At 41.2% G+C, this 21794-nt stretch overlaps 1 protein-coding gene and 1 long non-coding RNA gene across 4 annotated transcripts in view; both read left to right on the top strand.

Moving 5' to 3' along the window:
* The first annotated feature begins 1 nt into the window (after window position 1).
* Window positions 2-4812, top strand: LOC121665605. Its single transcript, XR_006016425.1, has 2 exons — window positions 2-170; window positions 3815-4812. It is a non-coding gene; the product is annotated as an uncharacterized LOC121665605 (long non-coding RNA).
* A 6527-nt stretch (window positions 4813-11339) lies between these two features.
* MIB1 (MIB E3 ubiquitin protein ligase 1) overlaps window positions 11340-21794 on the top strand; it is a 78406-nt gene continuing 67951 nt past the window's right edge. For 2 of the 3 annotated variants that reach the window (XM_042029984.1, XM_042029974.1), the window contains exons 1-2: window positions 11340-11861; window positions 20783-20954. In XM_042029984.1, the coding sequence (XP_041885918.1) occupies window positions 11633-11861; window positions 20783-20954 (401 nt within the window). In that variant the 5' untranslated portion in view covers window positions 11340-11632. The remainder of the gene's footprint in view (window positions 11862-20782; window positions 20955-21794) is intronic. The other variant, XM_042029964.1, reaches the window with a different exon arrangement.

Raw genomic sequence — 21794 nt, 5'->3', positions numbered from 1 at the left:
ACCGCCCCCGCCGCGGCCGCCGGGGCCTGGGGCGGCTCGGAGGGGCCGGGATCGGGCTGGGTCGCAGCCTGGCTCTGCAGGGGAAGCAGGCGGCCCGGGGTGCCTCAGCCGCCGCCGCCAGTGCCGGCTCTTCCGCGGCAGTGCCGCCGGCATCGGCCGCTCCACGGCAGGTGACATCTCGGGGCTCCTTCGCTTTGCCGGGAAGGCAGGGAGGGCGTGTGGGGTCAGATAGGAAAGGGACCCGTCCAAAATCGTAACAAGCAGCTGATGCAGGCATGTGGAAACTCAGTCACTGCCGGGCAGGGAAGAGGGAACATGGGCTTCCAAATGAAGCAGTGGTTAATCAGCAATCTCTCTCTAAATCTTTTACGTGAGACAGAAGTTATCTGCTGTTACAAGGCATTAGTGAAGACCAGAGAGGAGTACAGGTATCTTTAATTCCCAAGAGAATTTTGGTCAGCTCCCTTTTGAGCTTTGTGTATTCTTGCTTGGAGGCCCTCTTGTTCGCTAACTCAGATGCTCCTCCCTTCAGCTTCATAAAAAGACACACAGTATCTGCGTCTTTTCCTAGGCAAAATCCTAGGAGCACAGCTGATAACACGACGATCCTGGAGCTGAGTATCTGCTATTTGAGATGCATGCATGCACCACAGTACACAGAAGTACTTCACCTCTCCTTATTTTATGGCCCAGCTCCATGAACTGCTGAGAGAAGACAGATGTTGCTCAGTGAGACTCTACAGTTCTTACATTACCTGTGTTTTCTTGCTATATCCAAATTTTAAAATCTAGAAGAAAAAAGAAGAAAAAAATATAACAGCACATAAGGACATGTGGCCTTTTTCACTTGCTCCTCCTAACTAGGACAGAGCTTACCAGAGAGATTCTGCTCTGACATAAAGCATCTCGGTCCAAAATTTTCTTGTTCACCATGAAAAGACTAATAAGAGTGTATTGCAGATATCTGAAGAAATTTTAAAATACCTATTCTTCCTATATAGTCACCTATCCAAAGTTGAAAAGAGTGTGGGAATTGGTAAGCAAAGGCAGGGGTGGTCTGGGGTTTGTTTGTTCTCCCCAGAGCTGTTACAGAAACAGGAAACGGTGGAAACCTACTGTCATCAACACTGCACTTCCTCTGCTGATGGAGAACAACCATACCCAGGTTTTGGTTCTGACTTGCTGGGAGTATGTATGTGTGCTGTACATCCCAGATAAAAGGATTTATCATGAAGGGACACTCCAGTGTGAGAGCTGGAGTAGATAGCTTAGTTTGAGAACATGTAGGCTTCATCTACACTGGGAACTCAAGAATCTTCAGAGACAGTAATTTGGCTGAACTGACAACTAGATTTTAGGATGCAGAGAAACCTGCTACATCTGAAGGAGGAACTGGTTGTTGCTTGCAGCAGACTGCTCTTTATCTAAATCCTACCCCCTTTAAGATGAAGAATGCTTGAGTCACCCAAAATCTAGAGAAAATAAAAATCCCAATTGTCTGAGAAAGAAAAGGACGTAGCTTGTGTCCTTGTGTCTAGAAGACTTCTAAATGCATATCCACACATTTAACTGAAAAGTGGAAGGCGTGGCTGTTATGGTTAGAGAAAGCCTTTGAGTCATACAAAACCAGTAGTTTAATGACTTGATCAACAATCAAGAGAGATTGAATGCATGAAAAAAGATCCAGACAAAAAGGTTGATGAGGTTTATCTGGTCTTGGACTTCCACCTGCCCTGTGTTGGTTACTTACGGGAATATTACAGAGTCAGGCTAAACTAAAATAAATGACATGTACTGAGAAGGGCTGAGAGGTTTGGGTTTTTTACCATGTAAACATGTTTCTACACTGACAACAGCAATAATGTTAATAACTTCCTTCTGCTTCAAGCAATCCCCATCAGATCCTCCAGTTCTGGTGTTGGGTTTTTTAAAGTCTTTAAAAGGTTGTCCTTTGGCCTACAGCACGTTGCAGAGCTGATAAAGAAAAGGCTGTATTCTGCTCATATTACTACCACTTCCAAGTGACTGAGTCATTGGAAATCATGCACGTGTGAAAAAGCAAGGTGGTCACTATGGTGTTTTGAACACTTACTGCATTTTTTTCAGAGAAAGAGAGTCCTGCATTCCCAGACAGAGTTCCTGTTTGCACTATGCTCTCTTCTCTCCAAGTGCTTCATAATATTGTTGCTTTAAACCAGCACTAATGGATTACAGATAAAGCAGAAATTAAAGGGCACAGGACTGTTCTTTCATACTCTCTCCCAGTTTATTTTGCTTATGCAATATTTACTAGTTGACAGAAGCAATTGAAGAGTCAGTTTGATTTGCTTTTATCTCTAGAAACTATGCTGCACTATGTTTATGTTATCTTTTGTTAAGGGAGGTGGTTCTATGATCATTTGGGGTTTGGGACAGAATCATTATGTTCTTACTGACATTCCAATGGACAGTGGCAAGTTGGTCCCACTGCAGTTCTCTGTAGCCCCACTCTTGGAATGGATTTCAATGGGCAGCACCTCTGAGGAGGAGCAAAGTGACTTTTAACCTCAGAGCTTTAAATTTGAGGTTCTGTTTGTTTATTTAACTTTAGTATTCATCTAACAATGGGAAAATATCTTTGTGTCAGCATAAACGACTTGGGATACTTAAAAAGCTCGAAATCCATACATAAAACATCTGAAAAGTTTTCCATTAACATAGAGGAAAAGGCATCCAATGTTGGTGATATTTATTATCAGCAAGGGAATGGGAGAAAAAAAGTGCATTTGAAAAATTCAGTTCAGCATTTCTCAAAACTTCCTCATGCATATTATTTATTTGTCTTTTCTTAAAGTATGAATGAAGTCAGTGAAAATGCTCTGTGTTGGAGGCCCTTCAAATTTGAGATGGAAAAAGCCAGGCTGTGTTTATGTTTGTACTCTTGGTGCTCATGAAAAAATCAATAATTGTGGCATTAGAAATAGCTGCCTCTGTTGTCCCTTTCTTGAGCTTTGCTACTCTATTATCTCCATATTCCCATGCATCCATATATTTTTCTTCCATGATTCTCTTCACTCCCTCAAGAAGTATGGTGGTAAAATTGGAAGGAACGTAGGATTAAGAAGGAATCATTTGGGTCATGTGTTGGCCGATGAGAAACTCAACGTGACCTGGCAATCGCTTGCAACCCAGAAGGCCAACAGCATCCTGGACAGCATCAAAAGGAGTGTGGTCAGCAGGGAAGGGAGGTGATTCTCCCCCTCTACTTCGTCCTTGTGAGAACCCCCCTGAAGTGCTGCATCCAGCTCTGGAGTCCTCGGCATGGGAAAGATGTGGACCTGTTGGAGGGCCACAAAAATGATCAGAGGGGTGGAGCACCTCTCCTTTGAAGACAGACTGAGAGAGCAGGAGTTGTTCATCCTGCAGAAGAGAAAGCCCTGGGGACACCTTAAAGCAGCCTTTGAGCACTTGAAGGAGGGCTACAAGAGAGCTGGAGAGGGACTTTTTACAAGGGCTTGTAGTGGTAAGACAAGGGGGAATGGCTTTAAACTGGATGAGGGTAGATTCAGAGATTTCAGAGTTGTTGTGCATGTCCCATATCTGGAGGTGTTCAAGGCCAGGTTGGGCGAGGCTTTGAGCAGCCTGGTCTAGTGGAAGGTGTCCCTGCCCATGGCAGGGGGGTTCAAATTTGATGATATTTATGGTCCCTTCCAACCCAGACCACTCTATGGTTCTATGATAATTTGATTTAACGTCTTTCCTTAACTATGTTTCCTTCAATTAAATGTATTTCAATTCAGCAGATGTAGCAGGTATTGTTTTACTCTCTGTTTAGGTGATTGAAGATACCTTCAACAGCTGCTGCAACAGGAAGACTGCTCAGTATTTGTCTCCCTTGGGATGACTCTCGTAGGATCTAATCTGCATGAAATCTGCCTTTGACTACAGCTGGCAAACTGCTAAATACAAAATCATGGTTAATAAAGGATCAGACCAATTTGACTCATCATTGTAAAAATAATAAAATTTAATATTTAAATAATAGTGATGAAACTTTGTTTTTTGTCATCTAAAATATTCACAGAAGAGTTAAAATGAAGGGTAAAATTCTGTGATGTATAGCTGAGTGTAATTCTCAGAAATGTGAATTAATGTAAAATTGTTTTGTTCAGAAACCAGAGATCCAGGGCATGCTGAAAACTGTGGATATGAGACAGTACAGTATAAAATAAATGAGCAACTATATTGAGGGCATTTGTCTTATCAATTTTTCATCAAAAATATTACCAGAAGCTGCTACAGAACTTAGAGAATTTTTGTAAGAGTATAGTAGAGCTGGATGTTGAATCTATGTTAAATTTCCTCCTGTCTTCAAGGAAGATTTATTGCAGTAAAGCATTCTCAATTTTATTTACCTGTTTTCATTCCTTCCTAATCACTTTAAAGAGGATAAAAGAATAAATAGTTGTATTTCACACAAAAGACCAAAACATCTTATGCTTTACAATCACGTAAAACCTCCCTCCCCAATGAAATAACTTCCATACACATTTGGTAAACTCTTTTTCTATTTACATCAGCAGTATGGTCCCAGCTGAACTCAGTGCAGTCAGAAATACACTCAATGAATCTTCTTCCTTTAGGCAATTTCTTAGATTTTCTTTAGCATGTTAAGAGTGAAAATTGTTTATAAGAATTATGTACAAATTTTAATGAGATGTATTTTTAAAATGTTTACTTTATGCAAAGCATTTTGCCTTGTTTAGCAAAAGATTTCTTAATTTAAAAAAAATTTCTAGCCATGTTTTTGATAAATACAGATTTCAACACATCTATCAGTGTGTACTGCAAATATGACTTCTTAGAATTTAGGATTACATAATGTTGTGACTGGAACTATTTTCTTATGACAAAACATAGCAAATTTGGATTCTGCTTGAGTTGCTCAATGTTTGTTACTATTTTGGAGGATTGTTAAAATTAAACAGAGATATTTTGCCTGAAGTCATCTTTCAGGCATTACTTAGTGCATATTGAGTGCCTTTGTAATACAAGACAAACTTGTACTTGACACAGGATACTGTAAGCACATGATTAGCCCCATTGATTGAAACAACAATTAGCATGCACATAAGGTAGGAACATTCTTAAAATATCTTGATGACTCAGGGAGACAGTTTATCTTCCTATCAGTCTAAAAATATGACCTAGCTGGTTCTGATTACTTACAGGTAAGTATACATTTTTGAATCCTCTAAGATGCATTAAAGTGGGAGAATTTGTATAGATGTGCAAACATGAGTACGTGGTACTGTAGTGTGTATGCCCTAGATGGCTACATAATTTTTAGTTATTTTATTTTATCTTTAAATATTTAAAACTTCAAGATTAACTTCACAGGTTTCTTGTTTTTTCTCCACTCAAAAGATTTCAGCACAGTAAAACTTAAAACCTTAACCAAGAAAGAAGATTGTAGGATACTCATTATGGAAGGGTAATCGTTATCCTCAACCACTTTTTTCAACATGTTGAAGTTTTTAGCCACATCCATTCTTTTTTAGCAGATTTCCATAGTACTGCTTTTGTTTCACAGCAGGAAAATGAAATGATGTATTTATAATCTGTTCTCTGCTCAGCTGTTTTTCTTTTCTAGAAAAGAAGTAGAAGATAAAACTCCTTAGGAAAAAAAAACAGTGCCATGGACACTGTGGGTTAACACATCTGTTCTAATTAACAGTTTCATAGAGAATGCCACTAGCATAGTGAAAACCAAGCCCACCAAAGCAATTTGCTCTGTTTCATGACAACTTGCTCACCATCTGGCATTAAAAATATTTTAATCTGCAGAAACTAGGAAAAAAAGCAATGCCAATTATTAATGACATTTCTGAAAATTGAGGAAGAAAATTGGATTGTGCCGGGGTAATCAATCTGGTAAATAAAGCAGAGGATGTAGAGTGCAACAAGTTCAGAAGACGAGTGAGTTTTAGCATTAGTGAGAGATGGTTCATGGCCGCGCGATGGCAGCAGAGGCTGCGGAATGAGGGTTGTTTTTAACACTAAAACAAGGATAAACTGGATAGGCCCTGAAGTTCCTAACTGGCACTTCAGGTTCCAGAAAATAGACGTTGTGTACATTTTCACTTAAAGAAATGGCATGTTCATCACACCACAAATTTCTGTGGAGAGGGATTACATACTTTCCATTAAAAAAACCAAACAAAAAACCAACCAACATTTGGGGTGATTTTTTTTTCAGTAAGACAGTAGCTTTCATCTCATTTGCCAGTATTTCTGTCTTTCTTCCTCAGTTACTTGAGTCAGTTCCACAGAGAAGAGTAGGCCTATTTCGATAAAAGCAAGGCAGTTGCTTCCTTTTTCCTAATTTATTTTCCTGGTACTTTTGTCCACAGGAAAGAACTGTGGTATAAAACAGTTTTTGGGGAAACCAGAAAATGAAAATCTAGAATGCTTTCAGTTTTCAAGAGGAGGACTAAAAAACCGTGCTTGTTCTAAAATAAAGTCTTGAACTTAGGAAGCAGAATTTTTGGACTCGGATCAGTATAAATTAATAAGCTCTACCTCTGTAATTTAAAAAGAAAACTACCATCTGCTCATTATATCCAAACTAGATGTTCTTTTTCAACTCCTAGGAAGCTATTTATATATATACACTTCATATGACAAATTCTAAGAACTCAGGATTTGTGTAAGATAGTAAGCAAAACCTCATAACTCTGCAAGTTAAAAATTATCTTTCCAAGAAGTTGAGATTTTTTTCTTCTGAAGCATATAAAAGCAGGTCTTTCATATGGAACTCTTTCCTGCAAAAGGCACAGTCCCCTTTCTGCATTATGTGTTCCAGATACTATATTGCAAGTTCAGCTTTAATCAAACAAGACAGTCCAGAAAAACTTCTATCAATGCCTCTCTTCAATCCATGCAAATACTTATGTTGAATTTCCTGCTGGAGCATGACATTTTGTAGATCTGAAAGGCAACCAGGCAGAGTTTAGACAAGCAGCTTTCTGGATGGCTTAGATGGGCAGGAGCATGGGCTGGATGTTCTCAAAGTCCTATTTCCTGTGACTCTGAGAGCTGTCTTGAGGGTTGCCCTAGCCTCCAGAAGGGCGGCAGCTGCTCTTAGAAAAAGTCAATATACTTTCCAACAAAACCAAGGCGTTTCCAGGTTATGCACAGCACTGAATTCTGCACAGACTAGAGCTCTTCTCTCTTGGCCCCTCACGGGATTGCTCCAATATGGCAGGGAGTGGTGAGGAAGACCATAATCACCAGCTGGAGGATTGACCCAGCAATATATGTAATTTTAGGTAGCCAGAAGAGAACTTGCTCAGTAGTTAGTTTTGTGCATCCAAACTCCTGCAGTGAAGGCATATGAATGAGTCTTTGCAATTACAAGTGAGTTTGCCTAAAGCACTGTGGATTCCTTTCCTCCAGCCTGTGATTCAGCTGCTCTGTTACGACTACCTGAGATGTTCAAAGGCTCAGGCAGCCTTCACTGCCTCACAGGGCCAGCAATACTGTTCAGGTAAATAAGACTTTGGCAGATGAGCTTCGGTTGCTCCTGATGCATTACTGCTCTGCCAGTCTGAATAGTGGAAAAAAAACCCACAGTCCCATTCCTCTACTGGTCCCAGGTTTGAGGGGGATTATAATTTTTAGATTGTAGACCTGAACAGCAATGAAATAAATTGTCTACTAACTCTAGTAGTGAGGTTTTAGATGGCATTTCCCCCCACAACCTGAGGACTAACAGATAAAATTACCTGGAGTGTGAGCACGTGGATTCACAAGGGAAAGTCCTGTTTAACAAATTTGGTATCTTTTTATGATAAGGTCACACATCTAGTGGCTGAAGGGAAGACAGTGAATGCAGTTTTTCTTGATTTTAGTAAGGCTTTTGTATTGTCACTCACATCATCCTTTTGGACAAGTTATCCAAACATGGGATGAGCCGGTTCACTATGCACTGGGTGAAGAACTGGCTGAAAGACAGTGCTCACAGGGTTGTGGTGAATGGAGTCACATCTGACCGGTTACTGGTCACCAGCAGTGCTCCTCTCCTCTCCTCTCCTCTCCTCTCCTCTCCTCTCCTCTCCTCTCCTCTCCCTCTTTAAAATGGCTGTTCTGTGCAATTAGGGGCCAATGCACATTTAGGAGATATGAGAGATGAGAACAGTCCTGTTGAGGGACCAGAGACTTGTTAGAGACAACTGAAAATCCACATGCATTTATTCTGTGTACAACCAGCCAGCCAGGGAGCTAACCCCTTCTGCCTCACAAAAGGCCTTAAGCCAACAAGGGTTTGTTTTTTCAGCTGAAAAATTAGTATGAGTTCTTTCCTTAAGGTGTTACTGTAGCTAGTTTCCCAGTCTAAAGAAAATGCTGATACATATCTGAAAATGCTGTATCTGTCACTTTACTTGTCACAACATATTAATTGTATCCAACTTCCTATGATATCTCTATCTTCTTTATACATTTGCTTGTTTTAGTTATCCCTAATTTTACTTCAGCTTCTTTTCAAAACTCAAAGCTCTCTTTTTCCTTTTGCTATCACATTTTGATTCTTCTATCTACATCCTTCTGTGAGTCTCCAGTAGTCTTCAGGTGCTTACTCAGATTCTCTTGCTTATTATTCTAGCCCTAATGCTGGTATATATTCTTGTGGTTGATACCAAAAAAATATCAGATAGGACCACTAACTGTCCAACATAAGTTGACAAATCTTGCCCCAAAGCTATATCCTTTTCTATGCCCTGATGTCACTTTTTAAATCTCCATCTGAGAACAGTGTTTACTTCTTATTTTGAAGTCTAATTCAAATAAAATATTCAAGAGATGAGTACCTTTTTTCCTTACTGGTTGGTTAAACAGGTGCATAGAATATAGAATACAATGTATGATTCAAAGAGATTATACAATAAAATATTTGGGATTCTGCAAAACTGAATCATGTAGCCAATCACAATTTTGCACCTTCCACAACTATCTGGCCATATAGGAGCAGAAATGACAGGAGATTAGAGAGCAGAAATCAGTCATGTAGTCACTGGCAAGTGAATGTATCAGATCAGTCTATCCAGCCTTTATTTTCTACCACACAAATGGAGTTGTGCAAGTCTCTGTATTTTGAGCTGGTAAAGAACTCCCTGTCAGCTATTGGGGGAGCATTCATATTCAGTCCATTAGATGCTGTGTTCCAGTTATTACCTATGTTCCTGTGTGTCTAAGACACCTCAGAAATAATCCAGGCATCTTTAGAGATTCTGGTTTCTGCAAGTAAATCATCTGATAGAAGAAGCAGGTGAGTAGGAGGAGAGGCAGGGGTTATTGTGATAGAGCATGAGTTGTCATAAGGATTATTGGGAGAGAAGAAGCTCCACGATAATATCTTCCCACATGCATTGCTGCTGAACTGCAGCAACAGCAGACTCTCTTAAGGTCTGTAATTTAGGATATATCCTTTGTGCAAAAATTAATGTAAGGGATGAACTTTTCGGATTCTCTCCAGGAGAACTAATTCTGATCTCAGACTTTATTGGTTATTTCTGGCATACATTTCCTGATTACAAAAAGCCTTTTTAATCTAACTGTACCAGAGAGTAATAGAAAAACACGCTCTGAGTTATCCTTAGGCATGGGTGAACCTTATACTTGTCCATAACTATCAAAGCATGAAAAAGTAGAATGAGGCAGATGGGAAAATGATGCCCATAAGAGCTCAGCTAGATCCTTTGGTATACCAAGAAACCTCCAGAATTTCTGGGAAATTCTTCCATGTTCCAATGTAATAAGCTAGTACAAGCTGTGGGTAGCTTTTGTATACGGAGAAGCATCTGCCATAAAACCCACACTGCCTGGCAATTGCGTGGTATCTGTTAGGGTTTTGAGGTTTCCACTGCAGGAGCAGAAATCGGACACTGCTTGGGATTGCCTGTTGTCAGGACAAAATTTCATGTTTGAGGCAACATTCTTTAGCCTTAGCAGGGGTTAAGAAAGAGTAAATTATGTGAGGAATGTGGTGGCCTGGTGGTTACATGTTCATATTATTCTGCTGTATTATGTTTTGTAAAAAACTACATAAAAGAAGTCAGGAGATGACCTCACAGACTCTTCTAGCTGTATGAATAACCACAAAGGTGGAAGAAAGCACAGAAACAGTAAAAATACCCAGGGCATAAGGTAGCTGGGCTGCCTTTTATCAGCCATACCCCTGTTGAGTAAGAAATGGTTTTCTTTTGTTTGGTTCAAACTTGTCTGTCCTTTAAGATACATGCTTTTTAAAAGGTAACATTAAAAAAAAGGAGAGACAAAAGCAATGGAGGACCATTTTTGAAATGAAGAATCATGTTCTATAAAAGATTAGCAAGGATATGTAGAGTTAAAGGAAATCTTTGAGTGTCATGAGCCACACATGAGAAGAGGGTAGTTTATGAAGAATTGCATTGCAGGTACTGGCTCGAAGTTTGAGCAGGTACATCCCCTGTGAAGGGTGCCCCAAGGTGGGAAGGGCAGGTGGAGGTACTGATTCCTCTCTTTGGCAGACTAGAACACCAGCTTAAAATGCTCCTGGGCTACAAAAGTATGACCCCACCAGACTCACCTCAGTAGCACGCAAGACTCACATCCACAATTTGAAAAGAAAATGGGACTTGAGGACACAAAAGTAATTCAAAAATGAGGAAACTACTACATAGATTTAGAATCATAGAATTGTAGGATCATAAAATGCCCCATCCTTGGAAGTGTTCAAGGCCAGGTTGGATGAGGATTTGAGCAACCTGGTCAGTGTCAATGAAGACGTCCCTGCCCATGGCAGGGGGGTTGGAACTGGATGATCATCAAGGACCCTTCCAACCCGAACCATTCAATAATTCTGTGGTTTACCTAAGGTAGATCGCTCATGACTTAGTTGATACAATTGAATTGATAATGCCTCTGCCACTGAAGCACAGGCGATAGGACCAACTCGTGGATGGAGAAGGAGGACGGCGGTTCGGGAAGCCCGGCCGCAGGAGCGGCTCCCGCCGCTGCCACCACATCATCACCTCAGGGCCAGGCGGGGCGGTGCCAGAGCTCTCGGCGGCAGGACGCCGCGATTCCAGAAGGAATGGCCAGGCTGGAGACCTGGAGAAGCCCCAGGCAGCCCTGCCGGCAGGGATAAACAACGCCCGCTCGCTCCGCCGCTTCCTGCCCTTCCCTCGGGCACAGCCCCGGGGCCCGTCCGGGCCAGGGCGAGCGGGGCAGTGCCCGCCGCGGCTCCGCAGGGGGCGCTCGAGCGACGCGCCCGCCGGGCGGCCGCGCATGCGCAGCGTGGCGGGGCGGGGGCGGCCCCGCCGGTCTCCCTGGAGCCGCCGCCGTCGCGGCCGCAGGTCCCGGATGTAGCAGCGGGAGCGGGGCTGGCGGTGGGAGGCGCCGCTGGGGCCGCGGAATGGGCGCGTAGCGAGCAAGCGAGGAAGGAAGGGAGGAAGAGAGGGAGCGAGCCAGCGAGCGAGGGAGGTAAGGAGGAGAAGAAGAGCCGGACGGAGATTCCCGCCCGGCGCCCGAGGCAGCCGCCCCCATCGAGGTCCCTCTCCGCCGCCTGCGGGCTGCGCGCCCCCTCCATCCGCCTCAGGGCGCCGCCGCCGGGATGAGCAGCTCGCGGAACAACCGGGTGATGGTGGAAGGAGTCGGGGCCCGGGTGGTCCGCGGCCCGGACTGGAAGTGGGGGAAGCAGGATGGCGGCGAGGGCCATGTGGGTACCGTACGCAGCTTCGAGAGCCCCGAGGAGGTGGTCGTGGTGTGGGACAACGGCACCGCCGCCAACTACCGCTGCTCCGGGGCCTACGACCTCCGCATCCTCGACAGCGCGCCCACCGGTGAGCACCGGGGAGGGAATGGAGGGACTTCCACCCCCACGGCGGTTGGTCCGGGGGGCAGCACCCCGGGGTGCTGGGGGGTCCCGTCCTGTGGAGCGGATTGCGCCCTTCCTTCCTTTTTTAGAGGTGTGCCTTTCCCTTGGATTTGCGCGGGGAGGAGTCAGGCACCTTCCCCCCTCCCCGCGTGTGGATGTCTGTCTGTGCACGTCTGTGTGTGTGTGTACACACGCGAACTTGGGACAAATCTACGGCGCGGGGCCGCGGGAACAGGAGAAGCTGTCCCGGGACGGCTAAATTGGGGTGGACAAAGCAAAAGTGATCTGCCACAGACAGCAGGCTCCCGTTGTGCCGGGGAGGAGGTGGAGAGAGGGAACCGAGAGGGTGATACATCAGGGTTTGAGTTTGTTTTCACGCCCCAACCACCCTTCTTGAATTTATATTTCAGAGCAGTTTTGTGAAATAGTGATAGTCATCCTTGAATTAAGTATAGGGAGGATTGCAGAAGAGATGTATCATACCTTTTTTTTTAAAGATTACACTACGTAGTTGAAATACTGTGGTTTTGTGCCTGTAATCTGTATGTTGCCTTTTATCTGTATTGCCAGAACTGCTGTAAAATAGTAAAGGTACTAAAAAAAGTGCATTAGTTCATTCTTTTAATTACTTGGCTGCTTGATATTTATGCTTTAAATCCAGTCATTTTGGACAATGGAATTTGATCTGCACTGACATTATGCGGCAGTGTTAGTGTTGCAAACACTGCAGGGAAATGTTCGTTTTAGCACCTGTTTTTACATTGAAAACTCGCACAGAAAAGTATAGATAGTGTTAAGTTTCATCAGAAATATTGTGAGATGACTTTTGGGCCGGTCACGCTTGCCTCAGTAATGAGGTGTTTGGACTGATTTGTTGAGGCACTTGGGCTGTACTGCTTTTGTAATGTGTCTTTCATTTAGAGCGTGATGGAGAGACCATCTTTGTGCCAGCTGTGTAGTGTTACAGCAAGGAAAGTGATAGCAGTAGGATGAAGCTAAAAGACTTTTGAGGAGACAGAATCATGGAATTCATTATAATTAATTACAAAAAAAATTGCTAAGAAAAGAGCCCCAATTATTGCACGGAGGGGATGGATTTAATTTTTCAGTGTCTGGCTACCTTCCTCTCTGCTGGCATGATGATGATGTTGGTTTTTTTGAAAATCCTTTTGAAATGGGCTTTAAAACAAGAAAGAGGAGTCTTTCAAGTTGTTAGTCCTTGTCTTGCAAATGTTTATGCTTAAAACTTTTACTTGTGTTTGATGTCCTATAGAAACCAGTGGGACTGCTTCTGCTTAGAACTGAAGTGTATGCATAAATGTTGCATATGAGCCTCGAATGCTTATTGTTCTAGCCCTGCCTGATGTATTTGCAAGCAGATGGTGTCCTCTTAACTGTATCCGGAAGCCTAGACTTAATACTCAGTTTTAAAACTGTCATGGGTTTTTTTCCGGTTTCTTGCTTTATTCCTTCTGATTTTCATTTCTGCTTATATTTTTGTATTAGAATTTTAACTTCTCTTTCAGATAGAACCGTGTATATTGTGTCACAGACATTGCTGTTGTCGGGCTTAGCAAAATGGTATTTCTCTTCCTGAGGTTTCTGATGAATTGTGCATCATCCTCATGGAACTGTTGTGTGGAGCTACCCAGGGCTGATTTTTGCTAGAGGGAGTTGCTTTTGAGGCCCTTTTTCCCTGGAGATAGGAAGAGTAAAAAACCTGTAAAGTAGTAGGAATAAAAGGGTAAACTTAGTGGAGTTAGGCTGCTGTCAGTTTGGACTAAAATCCTGGCTTTGCTACTGATTCACTTTGTAGTCTTCTCTAAATCACTTCCCTTCTTCACCTTTTTGTAATAATTGATTTTTTCTCCACAGTTGTGACTGTCCATTGTTTTAAATAAGGGAGTGACTTTGGATGATAGGTTGATACTTTCTCTAGGGACATTAATGTACGTGGGATTAGCTGACAGGAATTTCTTGTGGTAGTATTAATAATGATGATGTTGAGCAAGAAAATGTTATAAAATATGGGGCGGCTTTTTGTTTGATAGTACTTAGTGGAGTGCATGTCATGGCTCTTATAGTTTAAAATGAAAAAAATTCTCTGGTTCATAAATTTACAATCACAATGTGATTGTAAGTAAAAAGAAAAAATGGTTAATGCTGGGAATTCTTTTTATTAAATATTCAAAACCAGTCTTGATTATAGGTTCTTAAAAGTGGTGCTTGCAGTCAGAGTTGCTGTTTTGAGTTAGAGGCCTGTGCGGTGAGGAACAGTAGTGATGCATCAGGAACTTCCTGTGGTATAAAGTAATGTTTGAAGGTCATTCTATTAAAAAAAAAAAAAAAAGGCAATTGAGTTTGATACATGTATGTGCATATTTATGTGTATGCCAAAACTATGCTTCCTAGGCTTAAAAAATACACCATTTTTGTCTTTTAATGGTTGTAGGCTATTACCAGCATTTTGACACTATGTTAACGTCCTATACAACTTTAATAGCCTTAGTGCTAAGATACTAGGATGGTCTTCTTAAAATAAAAACTCATTTACATGAAGAGTGTCTTATAAGCTCTTTGCTCCTGTTGTAGTCATTTGGGTTATGAGGGACTTGTGATAAGACGTTTGGGGTTGTTTTGGTTATGTCTACCAAGCTTGCTGTATTAGCTGCCCCTTGGTGTGGTCATATTTACATTGCCCCGCATTGCTTTAAGTGAGACAGAGCCAATGAGAGGGATTGGTAAACAAAGGATTTAAAAAGAATCAAAATTTCACACAGAAGGAAAACTTCAGGTAGGTCCTGTGCAGTGGGCTCCTCAGTGGAGAAGGTCGTGAGATGTGATACATCAGTAGTGCAGTGTGGTTGGTTGATCATTTGCAAATAAATCCTGGTTTTTTGTGTAAAGTAGCCTTTTTCCTGGATATATGAGTCTTGAGTGTCCCCTTTTTTTTGGTAGTGTTGTGGAAAAGGAACAGAAAGGAGTAGTTTTCTGAGTTGTTGAAGACAAGCAAGAAGGTTATAAATCCAAGCTTTTTATTTAGAAGGGAAGGCAGCCTTTTGCCTGAGGTAAAGGCCAGACAAGTAGCATGTTTGTAGAGAGCACATCTGGCTATGTTCACATAATAGTCACGAGCATTACAGAAACTTTTTCCGTTTATTCTCTTTCTGAAGATTTGCTTTCTATAGAGCTTAGACCAGAATTCATTTGTCATTCATTTCCTTTTTTATACATTTGGTTCAAAGTAACAATACTATTTTCCTGCTGAAAATATTTACCCAATTGTGTTTGAATAAGGGGAGGTAGCGGAGGGGCTGGGGTCAGGAAAGGGAAATATTGATATAGAATTATCCCCCAGCTGGAATGTGCATCAGTGCAGCGTGGAAAGCAGTATGTGGTGTATTCTGGTAATATTGAAAATTTAGGTGTTACCTGTGGAAGATGAGTGGCTTTCTGTACTTGCATTAATAGGTTTTTGTATCTGAAAAGTCACATAATTGATCATGAAGTCAAACATGTTAAAACATTTTAAAAGACAGACCACCTATGATTTATCCTGTGTATTTGTTTATTTGTTCTTTCTTTTAGCACATTGAGTGTAATTTATGGCAAATTGTCTTAGTCAAGGTTTTTTTAGTGGTTACTTATAAATACTTATAGGAGCCCTCACAAATTAAAAAATTTAGTAGCCTTCTGAGTAGTGGTACTTGGGAGGCATGTTTTTTTTTTAATAAATGTGTTCTTTGTTCTTCCTGCCCTTCCCCCATGTCACGATAATCCTCTCCCTTCCTGTGTATCTTGTGATACCCTTACCAGATAGGACACATACTTTAGCAAGTCTGGCATTTTGTATCTATAATAGTAATTGGTCAGCTGGCTGCTTCCAAACCAGTGTATTTAATAGATGAGTTACGTTTGTGGGAACACTGATTGGAGTTTTCATGAAGTTTTTCAGAATCTAACTGGTTATCTCTAAGAATTCTTTGTTTTCAATTTATCTGGTGTCTGACTGTAGTGTAAAAATTGTCTGGGATGGAGGAATAGGAAGAACAAAACATTGTTACTGCTTTTTAAATTGGGGTGTAAACAAATTTTTTAAGTTGCTTATGTTATCCCTTAACTGATGGTAGTATTGTCGTTATGGTGTGAAGGGATTTTGGCTTGTTACAGTTCTGTAGAGAGTAATGACTCCTTTGGAAACCAGATTTTGTTTGTTTTGAGAAGTGAAATCACTATTGGTGTCTTCTGTGTTTAACAGTGAGTGATGTGGATACCCCTCGTACATCTGATTTTACTGCTAAAATCCTTTTACTGGACAGCTGTATATTGCTGTCTAATTACCTTCAATACAAAATAACTATTTGTAACAAATTCAAATAGCAATTTGAGCAACATTGCTTTTATTTCCTTTTGCAGCTGTAAGAGTGAGCATGGGTTTCCAAAACATGTGAAAGGCTGTAAAACTGATGTATAAATGAATGGTGACAGAGGAATGGTGGGCTAGGTAATCCAGGGAGGGTTTTGGAAGAGATGACGAAAGTGAAGATAACCATGGCATTCAGGTAGAGAACTAATATGAAATTCAAATAGTAAAAAGCATTAATTACGAGTGGACATCAGGAGTATTGGATTTTATGGTGTACTAAGGGTGAAGGGACATAAGGAAATGGTAGCTGTTAAAAAGTAATTAGGCATGGTGAAAGTACACTTCTCATTACCTGATTTGTTTTGGTTTTTTTAAGTGTATATGACACAAAAGCTGTTTCATTTTGAAATAGCCTGGTTCTAGGAAATTTTGAAGACTATTTAGAAGTTTAGTTTTTTTCATTATCTCAGTTTAGAGAGCTAAAGTGCTCTTTTTTGCATATCTGGTTAGCTACAGGGCTGCTGTTTGAATTTTGATGTTCTTATGGCACTTTAATTTATTCCAGTAGTTTAATGAAGGCATTCTTTCCTCATATAATCTTTGCGATGTTTGTGTTTCTCAACCTTTCTTAAACAACCTTCCTTTTGAAGAGTGGAGGAATTTATGTGACAGATTTTGCTTTTGGGTCAGGATTTTAATTTGGCTCCAGAGCCTACACTTGATCCAGTCTCCTGGTTGTTCTTATGTACTGTGCTTTGATTTACATCATGGATGGTTTTGGAGTGCGTAAACTGCTTTGCTTTTTGGTGTAAGTAAATTGAAATACATGATCTCAATGCTGATGAGCCTTCAGTCTGCTGGGGTGGAACCAAGCTAGTCTGAAACACAGGACATAATGTCTCCTTCCCTCCCCCTGAGTATCTGTAGTGCTGCTGTCAGCTCCTTAGTGCTGCGTTTTGATGTGTACATGGCTAAGTAGCAGATGGAGACCACGGGCATGCAGGTTGTCCCCTTGCTGCCCATGGAGGGCCACAGTGGAGCAGGGCTCCTTACTGCAGCCCATGGGGGAGCCCATGCTCGAGCAGTGTTTTCCTGAAGGAATAAAGCTTGTGGAGAGGACCCATGATGGGGCAGGGGAAAAGTGTGAGGAGCTATTACAGATTGACCCTCCAGTCCCCATCGTCACCAAAAGGATTGTCAGGCACTGGAACAGGCTGCCCAGAGAAGTGGTTGAATAACCGTTCCTGCAAGTATTTAGAAGACATCTAGGCATGGTACTTAGGGACATGATTTAGTGGTGATCTTGGTGGTGGTAGGTTAATGGTTGAACTCTATGGTCTCAAGGGCCTTTTCCAACCAAAATGATTATGTGATTTTAATTTACCCTGGGAATAAGCAGGGAGATAGAGGAGTTTGGAATGGAGTACAGTTGTCTCTGGGAAGAAGATGAAGTGAAGTATAGGGAGAAGGTGTTTTAGTTTTTGTTTTCCTCACCATCCTCTTTTTTTTTTAAATTAGCTATAAATTTTCCCCAAGTCAAATCTTTTTTGCCTGTGATGGTAGTTGGTAAATAATCTCACTTTTAGCTTGACCTAAGTTGTTTCATTTTGTTTTCACTCTTTGTCCTGTTGAGGAGGGAGAGTGAGAGACTGGTAGGGTGGACACCTGACAGCCAGCCAAGGTCAACTACCACACTTATGTACCTATAATGTCTAGAAAAACTTAAAAATAGGTAAATTCTTTCAATCTTCTTTAACACGTATTATTGATCTAATTAATTTTGTTTGTATTATGACCATGAATAAGAGTTTAGTTTCACATTATGTGAACAGTAGTAGCACCTTGTTTTACCCTTTTTTATTAGCAGATGAAGTTTAAGGTCTCTTAGTCCACTGTCACCAGAAGCACACAAATCTACTTCTTCCTCCCAATGTCTGGTGCGGCGGTTAGACATTCTGTAACAGGATTGCTTGCCTGCTCCTACCCTGCAGTTCTTTGTTTCTCATGGCGGTAGTGTTGTGCAGCACCTCAAAGAATGGGATTGGGAAACCAGTTCAGCTGAATATTTTTCCTCCTGACTATTTTCTGGCCTGGTATGTTTCTTGATGCAGTTTGCATCCCAGCTCTGCAAAAACCTTTTGCTCGCATAATGGAAAGAATGGAGCAGCATGGTCAGGTGAGGCATGCACTGAAGTGGGTGTTGCTGCTGGAATCGTGTCAGGGAACGGATTAAGAAAGGCCGTATCTATCAGGATGGTGTTTAGGGATCTGTGAGATCCAGATATGTCCCTTTAGATCAGACACTTCAAGTACAGACATGTACTGTTCTTTTTTTAAGTCCCAGACACTATGGTCAGTAAAATGACTTGAGTCAAATATCTTTGTACATTTTTTTTCTTGATCTTTCCTAAAGAAATTTTGCTGAGTTTTTGCATAGCAGCTTTTGCCTCAGTGGCTAGAATTGTTTAGTTTTTATTTAAGTTTACAGTGAGATGACCTATGTGTCACAATTGTGATGGCCAATTGTGTCACACAATTCCTGATTATACCTCTTTTTGCCCTTTTTCCTGCCATTTGGTCAAGTGGAAGAATCTTACAGCATCCAATTCCTTGGTCCTTTCACATCCAGAATAAATGTATTCCTTGGCCAAATGTCTTTCCTGAAGTTCAGCAGGCATTGAAAAAAAATAAAATCCAAAGATGTGTAACTTCTCTGTTTCTATGTGAAATACCAATTTAGCAATCAGTTAGAAATAAAAGCAAAACAAATACCACCTCTCAACCCCAAGCACCGTAACTAGTTAGACTTTTTAAACAAGGTGACAAAAACACTAGCAAGATATCTCAGTGCTTTTAATGTACCCGCTCTTGAAGAATTTGGCTTTGAAGCCAAAAAAATAGTAAAATGCTTCAGTCCCCCGTGTGAGAGAGATGTACTGAGAATCAAGTGAAGGGCTGCACTTGTGTTGTAAAGAATCTTAAGAGCATGTGGTACAGGAAGAGACTGAGGGGTCTTGGTGGTGCTTAGCCTCGAGAACAGAAGGCTCAGGGAGATCTTAAGAGTGTATATAAATACCTTATGAATGTTGTAAAGAGGATGGAGCCAGGCTGTTTTTAGTGGTGTCAGGTGAAAGGGCAAAAGAGGCATTGGGCTCAAATTGAAATACAGGAATTTCCACTGAAACATAAGAAGAAACATTTTTGTTGTAGGGATGGTGTGGAACATGCTGGAATATGCTGTGTTGTGGAGTCTGTTCTTGGTGGTGCTCAAAACCTTGACTGGATATGGTCCTGGGCAGCCAGCTCTAGTTTACCTTGCTTGGAGCAGTGGCCGTTGGAAGAGACAATTTCCAAAGGTTACTTCCAGCCTCAGCTGTTACGTGTTTCTGTGAAATGATCAAACAAGAAAGCATTTCCTTCAGTTTTGCCTTTCCAACTGTTGGTTTTTCTTTGCTACAGATGGCTTAGCTGTTGGATGTAAGTGACTAATAGCTTTACAGTGAATTTGGCAGTCGTTTCTCAAAACATCCCTTCTGGGGGGGGCAAAATCCATTCTTTTTCCTCACTTAATTTCAAGTTGATCTGGGTTTTTTTTAAGGGGGAGTGGGAAAATTCTGTGTTACTCTTAGTGCTCGTTTCTGTCTAGTGCTACAGACTGAATCGTAGTGCTTCTCTCTTCTATTGCTCAATTTTTTTCCAAACAGCAGCAGAATTTGATTTTTTTTTTAGTAAACTTGTGGCTGTTCACTGAATTCAGAATTGGTGGATGGAAACTTTGTGACTGATCCTTTTCACTCTGGTGTAGCTTGGCAGAGCTCTAAGACTGCTTCAGTCTTGGGATCAGTTTTTGTGGAAGGCTTGGCAGAGCCCATGCTGGTGGGTTACATCTGGTCTGTCTCTGGCACATTCTTTCTAAAAACAAAACCAGAATAACAATAAAATGCTTCAAAAATGGTAAGAGATTTTCATGAAGCTAACGGCATCTATCCAAGAGAGCTTAATTTTTTTTTCTGTGTAAAAAAGAATAGAGACAAGCACTCATCTTTTCTAGTGTACAAGATGCGTAAGTCAAACCAGTAATTTTCAGGCTGCCGCACACAGTTGAGCGCAGTAGTCTTTGTGATATAATGTGTGTTGATAGCCGTACTCCAGAGAGAAAGTTCTAGATTGCCCTGTGTATTTTGATAAATGCATTACTGACCCTTTAACTTGTAGTTAAAAGATTTCTCATTTTCTTTCTCTCCTTTGTATAGATGGAAGGAAACAGACATAGCTTTCTCAGTTTTTTAAGCTGAGAGAAGATAGAATATTTCCGGAACAGACTGACAACTGGAGATATGAGGCAAAGTCCTCTATCTTTTCCCCTCAGTGATATAGGCGGATAGGGTATCAGCAGCAGCCTTTCTTTGTTGTTAACTTTCTAGTATATGGTTTCAAATTGTAATGGTGTACAACAGAAGTCTGTGTAGTGATGCAGCAAAGTTTTTAGTTTTTTTGTTCTTTTTGTTTTCCTTCCACAGGTATCAAGCATGATGGGACTATGTGTGATACTTGTCGACAGCAGCCTATCATTGGCATCCGATGGAAATGTGCTGAATGCACGAATTATGACTTGTGCACAGTTTGCTATCACGGGGACAAGCATCACTTGAGGCATCGTTTTTACAGAATTACTACACCAGGAAGTGAAAGGTAAAACCTAACTTTTTCCTCGTGAAATCAAGTAGAAACAGGTATTTGTAGTAAGCTTTTAAACTGAACATTTGGTTGCTGAAATTTGGATTAGGTAAGAGAGTGGCTTGAGGTTTGATTCTGTTTCTGGTTCTACCCCCTTGTGAAGGAGGATAGCTAGGATAAGTCTTTGGATCTTGGAAAACATGGAAATTTTAGGAAGAATGGAGTACAGGAAAAAATTAGGATATGATTATTCAGTTTTACTTAATTTCCTTGAGGTCTTCCTAGTTGTTGTGTTCTCATATGGCAGCTTTAAAACAAAGGCAATTACCTTTACACTATATGTAATCACAAAAAGATTTGTCAGTGAATTTCTGAACGTGAAAGTTAATTAGGTTCAACAATGGTGTGGACAGACTGAGGGAAAATACCCTCCTTGAAGATTGTGGAAAACAGAATGATCTGGAAATAAATACTTGGATTTGAATGCTTAAACTGCTCACTACAGGAAGCAGAGAAAAGATACTATGAAGGGTTGTTCTACCCTTGCCTTGGTTTTCATGTTCTTAAGCATCTGTTATCATCTCTCAGTGGAAAACGCTGAACAAAATTGCATTTAGTGTGTTCTTGCATAGCTGTTCTTGACTTTAAACAACTTATCTCAATCCAAAGCCCCTCTCTGTCATGATTTATCTACCACATAAGTGAGAACAGTGATATTTGCCTGCTGCTAAATACTTGGAGATCTATGGAAAAGCACTGCGTCAAGGCTACGTGCTCTGGTGTCACCTCTGTGATTTGTTTCCTGAATGTTCTTTCATTAAATCATCAAAATCTTTTTTTTTTAGATATGGTACT

This window comes from Corvus kubaryi, unplaced genomic scaffold (assembly GCF_017639235.1).
Source record: "Corvus kubaryi isolate FWS band 111438036 unplaced genomic scaffold, C.kubaryi_AGA036_p1.0 132, whole genome shotgun sequence".
Lineage (NCBI taxonomy): Eukaryota > Metazoa > Chordata > Aves > Passeriformes > Corvidae > Corvus > Corvus kubaryi.
The sequence above is the reverse complement of the archived record's forward strand: the minus strand, read 5'-3'. Positions and strand labels throughout refer to the sequence as shown.